This window comes from Diadema setosum, chromosome 16, assembly GCF_964275005.1.
Source record: "Diadema setosum chromosome 16, eeDiaSeto1, whole genome shotgun sequence".
In the NCBI taxonomy this organism is placed as follows: domain Eukaryota; kingdom Metazoa; phylum Echinodermata; class Echinoidea; order Diadematoida; family Diadematidae; genus Diadema; species Diadema setosum.
In genome coordinates this window covers 37,146,102-37,156,352 of record NC_092700.1, presented here as the reverse complement: position 1 = coordinate 37,156,352, position 10,251 = coordinate 37,146,102, and the positions used below count along the sequence as shown (strand labels likewise).

Sequence of the window (10,251 nt, the reverse complement as noted above, 5' to 3'; positions counted from 1 at the left end):
CTATGATGTAATCTAAAGTACCATGAAGTTATATTTAAAAAAAAAAAATGATCATTTATGCTAATTTATGCATGATGATGCATGAAATCAGACCAATTTGGTATAAATCACGAGATAAAGCTCAAAATGGGCACATTTTTTGTGTAAATAATTCTTTTTAGTGTCCTGAGCAAATATAAGAGAAAAAAATTGTGCCATCAGAAAAATTTCTTAAGTATTCTATTGTTTTTTGAATTTCTTATGTATTTTTTTTTTTGACTTTATGTTTTTCATTGTATTTTCGATGAAAATTATCCGCGACATTGTTCCAAACAAGAAAATGTATTAATAATTGACTTTATCAAGAAAAACCCCAAAATAATCATGGCTTTTATGAAAATTCGCCTGTAAGCACAGTTTGCATTGAAATTGTACACGAATTCACATTTTTGAGCAATTTTTGGTCTGACATGCACGTACATACACCCTGTATTTATGCGCAACTTCAGAACCGCGCGCCCGGGCATCACGAATTTGGTGTCAAAAGATTCGGGAGACTCGAAAGAAAAATGTCATGAAACGTCGCGGCGATAGCTTATCGCGTTAGCGATACATCACACCCCCCCCCCCCCCCCCCCCCCCGGCCTAGTTAGGGTTAACCCTATTCTAACTGGGCTATTTGAGACCAAGTTTTTACTGAGGGGGGGTCAATTTGACCCCCCCCTTCAGATTCTCGGCCGCCAATCGCGCGATCACCGCAAAATTTTGCCTGAAGATAGAGCCTGGATGTCAACTACAAGATTACATGGTCATACAGTAGAAGAAAATATTGCCTTTCTATTTTTAATATATTAATTATGCAAATTTGTGCATGAAATCATATTTTCACCTATAACTCCATTAAAAAGACTGGAGGATTGCTAAATTTTTGTGTCAGAATTCCTCAAGACACACTCAAACAATTTGCATGTGAAAAATAGCACAATCGAAATCAATTTCTTTTGTTTTTATTGTTTTGTTAATTTCTTATTTATTTTATTGTTTTTCGACCTTTTGTTTTCTACTGTTTTTTGGCCAAAATTTGTTGCAGGCACTTTTCAGGCTTATCTACACTAGAATTGATTAGTTTTAATGGTTAAAAGTTGAAATAATCTAATTTATATCAGTTAACCAAAAAACACAATTTTGCATTGGATTTGCACACGATATCATGAATTTGAGCTGTTTTTTGGTTGACATGCATATGCAAAACATTACGTAACTTCAAAACGGTGCACCCGGAACGTCGCGAATTTGGTCTCAAAATATGCGGGAGACTTCAATGAAAAAAGTCGTGAAACGACGCGGCAAAAATCTTTGCGCGTTGCGAAATCGTGGCGCGAAACGTCCCAGTTAGAATAGGGTTAATAGTGTGAAGAAGAGGACAGGGATTTGAAAGACTTTATCCTATTCAGATAAACTTTAGTCATACATAAGTATGTTACCTCAATAAAACTTTGTCTTCAAACTAGATTCTAGGGATATTTGGCATGTTGCTGGTAATGACTTCAGTGTGAAGGTGACTGCATGTCAATCAAACATTAGGAATCCAGTGTGTATTTGTACTTTGTCAATGTATATTTCCCTGCTTTAAGTGACTTTAAGGAACTACTCTGTATGTTACTGTAAAGTTAGATATCTTTGTGGCATCAAATTTTCTTGAATTTCTACTGGCATTCAATGCATATAGTGTAGACAAGAACCTTGATAATTTCAACTTCACAAATCTTGGCTCTTGAGAAATTTGCAAATTAAAAACGCATGCGAAAATTTTTGTCTTTACAGTACTGTTGATCTGTTTCAAGTTCTAGGTATTGTGTTGTGGAGCTTTTTGACAGGAAGCTAAGAGAACAAGACTCGGGTGAAGAGTGCTGTTTGTGTTCATGCTGTCTTCTACTTTTTTATTGCAGAGATGGAATATGAAGGCAACAAATCTTGCAGCAGCAACAGGCTCAGCAGCAACAACAGCAACAACAACGTTTGCTACAACAAACAGCAGCAGCAACAACACAACAACAACAGCATCACCAGCAGCAGCAGCAGCAACAGCAGCAGCAACATCAACAACAGCAACAACAAAAGAACTTGATGATGTTGCATCAGCAACAGCAGCAACAAACCTTTTCTGCACCACAGGTCGGTGTTGTGGCTAGCTCGGATACCAGCCAAAAAGTGAATATGAAGCATTGAAAAATGCATTCTATAATATACCTTCTCTCTGTCTGGGGTGGTGGGACCATGTTATTATTACTCAGTAAACTCTCTATGTAGATCAATGAATTTTAGCACAATCCTGAAACAAACAGAGAGAGAAGAAAAAGAGAATTTTTAAGGGATATGGCACTTTGTATACTTGAGATTTCATTTTAGTGTCCAGAAAGAGAAGGACAAATGTTTCCCTGACGTTTTACTTGTTTTAAGATATTTCCTGGAAGGGAGCTTAATGGAAAGAAAAATTATGATTCTTCATTCTTGCAGTTAGTTGCAAATTTATTCATCTAAAGGTCCTTTCAGGCATTTATTATAAACTTTGTATTTTGTTGTTTGTTTTTCATGAGAGTTGGATATTTTGTATCCAAATTCTTGAGTTAGTTATATTAAATAAGTTGAGTTGTTTCACGCATTTGTCTTCATATTAAGATTGTATTTGATTGGTGGATCTTGATTCTTTGCAGATGGGACTCACAAGGCTATGGCGACTTCTCATCTGCAAACAACATAGTTCCTCCAAATGTCAGCATACAGGTAAGTGTAGATTGGAATATATACCTCAACTAGTCTGTGCATTGATTGTCTGTAGTATGATGTGTCCTTGTAGCTGCGAAGCCACAAAAGTTTCTAGTTGACAATGTGGTGGGCAGTCGGTATCCACACAGAATTCAGTGTGCAGTGTTCAGGATTTATCATCATTAGCATGAGACTACTCACAAATGTTGTATTCAAATCTTTGAAGACTCAGATCATTGAGACACACATTACTCTGTACATTTAAAGATAATAAAAAGTTTTGGTACCTCAAAAGTTTCCCTGAATTTCCGTGTTTCAGGTTAAAGTATCTATCATATAACTAACACTGTGAGACTTACTTGCCCCAAAGTGCTCTCATTTCTTAGTAATCATGCAATTAACTGCGACCAGCAGCCCCATACGCATAGCAACCAGCAGCCCCATACGCATAGTGTAATGGGGCTTCGCATTGTAGCATTCAGGATCATGACAGATTTAGTATCGCCGGTAAATATCAACTTAAAATCCACAAAATTCTTCAATTTGAAAACTTACCAATTAAGTTGAAGTCTTGAAAACAGGCTTTGGGCAACGTTTGGTTCTGCCAATAGTCCCTTTCTGTTCGAATTGATGACTGAATGTGACTCTGTCGAGAGGACCTTGGGAGAGCTACATACACTGATTACTACGACCAGCGCATACGCACACATCACATGCGAACAAATTTCAAATCCATGAACGGATAAGATGTTTGTGTGCGCATGCGCTGGCCGTCAATTCAGTGTATGCTCTCCCAAGGTCCTCTCGACCGAGTCACATTCAGTCATCAATTCGAACAGAAAGGGACTATTGGCAAAACCAAACGTTGCCCAAAGCCTGTTTTCAATACTTCAACTTAACTGGTAAGTCTTCAAATTGAAGAAATTTTTGGATTTTAAGTTGATATTTACCCGCGATACTAAATCTGTCATGATCCTGTAAGCTACAATGCGAAGCCCCATTTAGCTATGCGTATGGGGCTGCTGGTCGCAGTTAGCTACACAGTATGCGTATGGGGCTGCACGCTGCTGGTCGCAGTTATCTCGCACAATACGTGTACTACCTCGCCGCCGTCGTACGGCGGCGGCTCTGGTACGAAACCATTATTGAATGATTACTAAGACATGAGAGCACTTTCGGGTGAGTAAGTCTCACAGTGTTAGTTATATGAAAGGTACTTTAACCTGAAACACAAACTAAGACAAGGAAATTCAGGGAAACTTTTGAGGTAATATCAAAACTTTATATTATCTTTAATTCTGTGCTGTAATATGTAAAAATTGGAAATAGTTTCAGTGAGTAAATTGAGACACTCATCCAAACCTATTTGTGTGGTTTTAGATGTGATGTGTGAATGAGATTTTTTCCTTTGTGCTTCATTCACAGCCTCAGAAGTCCAAGATGATGTTCCCCAACCAAATGAGTCATCCAATAGGAGGTGGGCCAGGAATGCAGCATCCTATTGGTGGGGCCCCCCAGCAGTACTCCCACAGATCCCCTGGCACAGACTACAGACCGCCACCTTTCAGTCCAATGATGCCTCCACAAGGCCAGCACATGGGGTACCAAGGGGGGCAGAACTACCCCCAGGACTTTGGTGGGATGGGTGTTATGGGAAATATGATGCCACCTGGCCAGGGGTCAATGGGAATGAATCCTAATCAGCACCAAGGGATGGGAGGTATGAGACCCACAGGGATCAACCCCAACATACCTCGTCCTAACATGAGCCAAGGCCATGGTATGACCAGCATGGGAATGAAGCACCACATGTTGAGTCGGTCCCTGAGTGTACCTCAGCAGATGACTCCAGGAATGGAAGGAGATGGTCAGTATGGACAAAGCTTCCAGCCACAGCTACAGAGGGCTAACTCCATGGGTATGCCAGCCAGTATGGGACCCATGCAGGGAGGTGGCATGCCAGCAGCAGGGGGCCAGATGCCTGTCACTGCTGGTGGGGGTAAGCCTTCCAACATGAGGTGGGCTGCAGGCCAGATGAACCCTAATCAAACTGGATCAGGAGCCCAGGCCATGGGGCCTGGAGGTATGGGAATGAACCAAGGAATGGGAGGGGCCACTATGTCTCAAGGCATGGGTCAAACAATGGGTCAAGGAGCCATGGGACCAGATGTCTTCAGTGGTGGCATGCAACCCATGCCGTCGGCCAGCATGGAATTGACCAACACTGCTAGGAACAGAAGGACTCCTGTCAGCAACATGGCTACTAGTCAGGTAGGTACCAATCTCCCTCTCAGGCCTACAGGTGGTGATCTTTATGTGATACTGGATGGTCCACAACTTGAGCATGTTGAAAGCTCAGAAGCTGAGAATGCTGCAGAAGTTTTATGTGCACAGAGCTCACATTACAAGCAAGTAGTATGCAAAATTTCACAGCTTACCTCTCTTTTTGCTGCTTACACAGTGCATTCAATATTCTCTCTCAAGTTTTGCACATGTTTTGCACATGTTTGAATACATTTTATTTTGAGCTTGTTGCAAATTCTTGAGGATGTTGCATAGCATGTTGCTTGCTTATGAGGATGTTGCACAACAATTTGAGCATGTTGCAGCGACATGCTGAAACCCCTCGTGGGGACCACCTTGTGATATGTCAAAGCATTATAAGAAGATTTCTTGTCTATGTTGTCACGGTAATTCCTCCTTCCTTTCATTGACTATATAAGATTTAAACTTGTGTTCTTCTTATTGGTCTGTAACTGATGTGTGTTGAAGGAATGCAAATTAAAGATACAGGAAATGGTGTATTTATGTAATACTTGAACAAGCTGTTAGGAGAGATATTATTTCTTGGGAGTCAACTTTCTAAGAATACTTGATTGAGTGAGAGTAAATCGCATTTTGAAAGTTCACACTCTGCTGTTTTACTTCAGTTTCATGATTTTAAAAACTGCACATATTTCAGTCTTTTCTGCACCTTATAGAAGTCATGTCCAGGAATCAAAACCCCTGAAAATTAAGTGCAGTATTTTGGATTAGTTGATTGTTCAGTGTAGGTGTATAATATCAGCAGAATGTAACTTAGTGTATAAGTGATGAACTAAAGTGGATGGATATAAGAGCAAACTTTAATGGTTTATCTTTCAGGCTGGAATGAGGCCAGGCTTGCCTGTACCAACATCCATTCCTACCCCAGCCAACCTACCCAGTCTGGCTAGCATGAGTTATAACAACAACAACACAGCCACTCCCCCAACATCCACTGGTCCACCAAACCCTCAGCAGCACACAGCTCCAGGTAACCAGCAGCAAAGCTTGAAGAGTATGTCAGTCACCTCCACCACCACCTCCTCCATCTCGGCCAGTGGTCCTGGGGGGAGCCAGCCCAACCCTATGGGGGGCGGGGCTTATAGCACCCCTTCCTCTGGACCCACAGGAAAGCTGCCTGTTGGTGGAACTGGCACAAACCCAGCTGGTGGGACATCTGATCTGGATATGCTTGGTATTACAATGGACCTCCTAGATCAGAGTAAGTCTGCAACTTTTTTAAGAGTGTGTAGTTACTTCAAACTTCTATGATGAGAAGTTTACCATACTTCATTTCCATATGGTAGATCAGATATCCCTAAAAAAAGAAAATTTACCATTTACAATGTTATTATTATCCCACTGTAAATAAGTATTTCATGCCCATGATTTTGGTGATTTGATTCTTCATGTTCTTATAGTTAACTCCTTACCAGCAAGTGTTTGATATGATTCCAGTATACAATATTTCTCCTTTCACCTTTCTCATTTCTCCTTTCATCAGTGAAATTGTGGCCTTGAGAGAGAAATATAATATGATGTATGTTGCCTATTTTACAATGTCTGTAGCTTGTGACATAGTATTTGAATATTTAGTGTCTGACTTAATCTGTGTGCTGTTTGCAAGTGACTAATACTTCATCCATTTCCTGTCATGGATTCATTGTATAATTCTGTATACAAATGAATAATTGATTTTGTCATATACCAAACATTTTGTTTTAGATGTTCCAATTACATTCTTCAGTGTGAGATTGAAGCTTTATTTTTAAAATGTGTTACCTATTTATCCTTTCCACTCTTTTTAGCACCTTACAACAAGGATGATAAGACTAACAGCATGGACGCAGCAAAAAACTTGCAACAGGGCCCTACTGGTAACTATGGCAACCAACCTGACAGTACGGGCCCTGTGAGAGCTGGTGCAAACCCATCGTTTGTGGAGAATCAAGCCAGGCAGGAGGCCAGGGCTAGATATCAGGTGAGGTCAGGGTGGATGTCAGCTGGCCACACCCATAATCAACACCATTCTCGCATTTTATAGGAGGCTCTCTCTCTCATTCTTTGAATTTTGTCATATTCATTGTCATAATTTTTCACCTTATGATTGTGATTTTGTCAAATGGTGTCATTCCTTTGCAAGATGCACTGTTGAAGAAGTATGATTAGATGATGATAATAGTAATCATGGAGTGCCTTCTCACCACAAGTTTTAATCAAGTGTTAATCAACAATGGGCTGCTATTGCTCTAGACCAGCACATCTGATGTGAATCCTACTCTTCTTTATTTTGTGCATCAACTTGCTTTCATGTTTACTTTCAATTTGGGATAAATGAACTACTGTAATTGGACAGAGTATTTTGAGCAGAATGGTTGAAGGAATCCCCAGTCATGTAGTAAGAATCATATCACTAAAATCAGCCTTTGGTATGAATCATATTTTTCTCAAATAAGTGTGTCGTATGAATAATATTTCACTCAAATGAGACTCTGGTATGAATCATATTTCACTCAAATCAGCTTGTGGTTTGAATCATATTTCACTCAAATTGAGACTGTCATATGAATCATATTTCACTCAAATCAGTCTGTGGTATGAATCATATTTCACTCAAATGAGCTGTGGTATAAATCATATTTCACCCAAATATTCCTGTGATACGTATAAATCATATTTCACTCAAATCAACCTGTTAATTTTCTCATCTTGCAGGAGTTTGTGGAGATCTCTAATGCTAAGGATGCCCCAGATGCTGCCACACGTGCCTCCAACCTCTTCCGCAATCAGCTTCGGCAACGAGTGTCAGGCAACCCAGGGATGCCTGGAGGAATGAACCCAGGCCCCCCTCAGGGACAAGGCTTCCCAACTCCAGGGGATGAGGTAAGAATGAGAGAGGGCTGGATATAGTTTGCAGGCACAAACCCTTGTTGGTCATAAAGACTACTACATGCACCACCCTGGCACTGTCCCATAGGCCCTGTGTTGTAGCTTTGCAGTGCCAGTGGTGTGTGTCGTAGTCTTGGTGCATGCAGACTCCTTTACGACCAGCAAGGCTTTGTGCCTGCAAACTAGGCTGGAGATATGGAGAGTTCAGATCAGGGGTGTAGTGGGTAGATAGGGGCAGGGATAGTTTGAAAAGATATGGGGGGGGGGGGGTTGAGTAAAAGTAGAGTTGTAGTTGAGGGATGGAAGCAAAGGGGAAAGGAAATGAGGAGTAATAGGGAGAGTTATGCAATGGAAGAAAGAAAGGAATAAGAGTTAAAGGTGCATAGTCCCGGTAGTGTAGAGGGCGCTGTTGATGATACTGCCGATCACCGTTCGCATTGATACGAAGATTACCGAAGTTGAGCTGTCATCAAGAGTAAAGTGCGTAGGTGTTGCTAAGTAACGTTGCCTTTGTTGTCTTCTCTGCGCATCGCGCAGTCTGTAGTAATGCCAGGGTGCGTGCATATATGCTTGTTATTATGATATCACAAAAGAAGTTTGCTAAAGCTGTCATCCCCCTCAGACGAATCATGAGCCGAACTGTGATCCGACCACTGACTACAGTGAATTGGACTTCTTTGGACTCGGGGAAGTGGGCCAAAGCATAAGCGCTAAAGAAGAGTTGATAGCGTAGGTCTCTATAGGAAACTTGCGCCATGCGCCCGCGTACGCATTTGACTAAAACACCGGGACCATGCACCTTTAAGGAGTAGGATGTGAGAAGGGACATGGATTGGGAGAATGAAAATATTTTGCTTGTTATTTTGTGATGCTCTTGAATTTTTATTCCACGCAGTTAGAAGCACATGGAATTCATCTAACCAAACAGAGCACAAAGAGATTATTCATACAAAAAAGAAAAAAAAAATCCACATTTATAGTAAGGAATAGGAGAAAGAATTGGTATGTTGAGTGAGTAGGGGTAAATGTATGGGGAGGAAGGGGTGAGGTGCAGAGAAGTAGGCCATTAGTATAGGTAATTGCAACTGATTGACAAATTGCCCTACATCGATGTAAATAAGCACTGAATTGATCAGTATTTTAGTAGTAGCCATGATAAAAAATCATTGGCGTACATACTCGATCAGGATGTGAACCTACGACCTCCTAATCACCAGACAGGCGTCATCTCCACTAGACTAAATTTCATGAATTTGAATAGTATAGGTAAAGTAGAGACAGTAGTGAGACTAGTACTTGAACTCAAAAGGAAACTATCATAGATAAAGTGGCTTGGAGTATAGTGAGATAGCAAGTAGGATAGATACTGCAAAAGAGTAAATGAAATATAAAAAATGGGTTAGGTGTGGCTTACTTGATGTATGTTGACAATAATGCCAAAATAAAGCTGTACAGTGTGAAGCGAGAAATGTAAAGGTGATATCTTCTTCCCCCTTTTACTGTTGATGCTAGGAAGAGAATTTGGCGAGCGTTGCGTTTAATTTCTCAATATGAAATACCTCTCTGCAGTCATATTGCATTATACAAGTCATGTCACTTGGTTTCCTTGCTTCTACCATGCTATTTCTGTCTGTTCTGTCCTCTTCTTTCTCTCTCTCATTCTGTCAATCTTTATTGATTTTGTCATTCTTTCTATTCTCTCTCAGATGGGAGGTCATGATGGTGAAGGGAAGAGTAGCAGCTTGCTTCAAAAACTCCTCTTGGATTGACATCGATAGACAGCTGACAGTGACTGCCAGCCACCTCTAAACACTAGGACAGTGAGCTGGACCATCTGGGGAAGACAAGCAAGTAGCGCTGGGATCACGACATGGAGGGATAGTGTAGTATATAGTAGATCATCTTGTGTTTTGTGAGTGGCATCTTGTGAGATACAGTAAACCTCGGATAAGTCGACGTCGAGTGAGTCGAAAATCACTTAAGTCGAAGCAAAATTAGAAGTCCCGATTTTTCCCTATGTATTTTCTCTAAGAAATATTTGGATAAGCCGAAGTACGAGAGTCGAATTTCGGCTGTGTCGAAGCAAAACATTCAATCCCTTTTGTACAAAATACACGGAGTTTACATCGCTTGAGCCGAAGAAGATTTGTCTGGCATTCTCATTACATTATTTATAAAAGGAGAACAAAAAAAAAAAATCGGCATGTCGCTGCAGATCCCCGTCCCTGACCTGCTGCAGGTAAGCATGCACACACACTCAATATCTCACACCGTACCGCTCCGCACGCATGTCGAATACATACACATGTATAC

General features: G+C 40.8%; 1 protein-coding gene across 1 annotated transcript in view; it reads left to right on the top strand.

Annotated features, from left to right (window-relative positions):
• Nucleotides 1–9,866, top strand: part of LOC140239874 (uncharacterized) — a 144,846-nt gene extending 134,980 nt beyond the window's left edge. The window contains exons 12-18 of the mRNA XM_072319693.1: nucleotides 1,929–2,019; nucleotides 2,694–2,763; nucleotides 4,171–5,016; nucleotides 5,890–6,271; nucleotides 6,858–7,030; nucleotides 7,765–7,932; nucleotides 9,645–9,866. Of these exons, the coding sequence (XP_072175794.1) occupies nucleotides 1,929–2,019; nucleotides 2,694–2,763; nucleotides 4,171–5,016; nucleotides 5,890–6,271; nucleotides 6,858–7,030; nucleotides 7,765–7,932; nucleotides 9,645–9,707 (1,793 nt within the window). The 3' untranslated portion in view covers nucleotides 9,708–9,866. The remainder of the gene's footprint in view (nucleotides 1–1,928; nucleotides 2,020–2,693; nucleotides 2,764–4,170; nucleotides 5,017–5,889; nucleotides 6,272–6,857; nucleotides 7,031–7,764; nucleotides 7,933–9,644) is intronic.
• The last annotated feature ends 385 nt before the right edge of the window (nucleotides 9,867–10,251 follow it).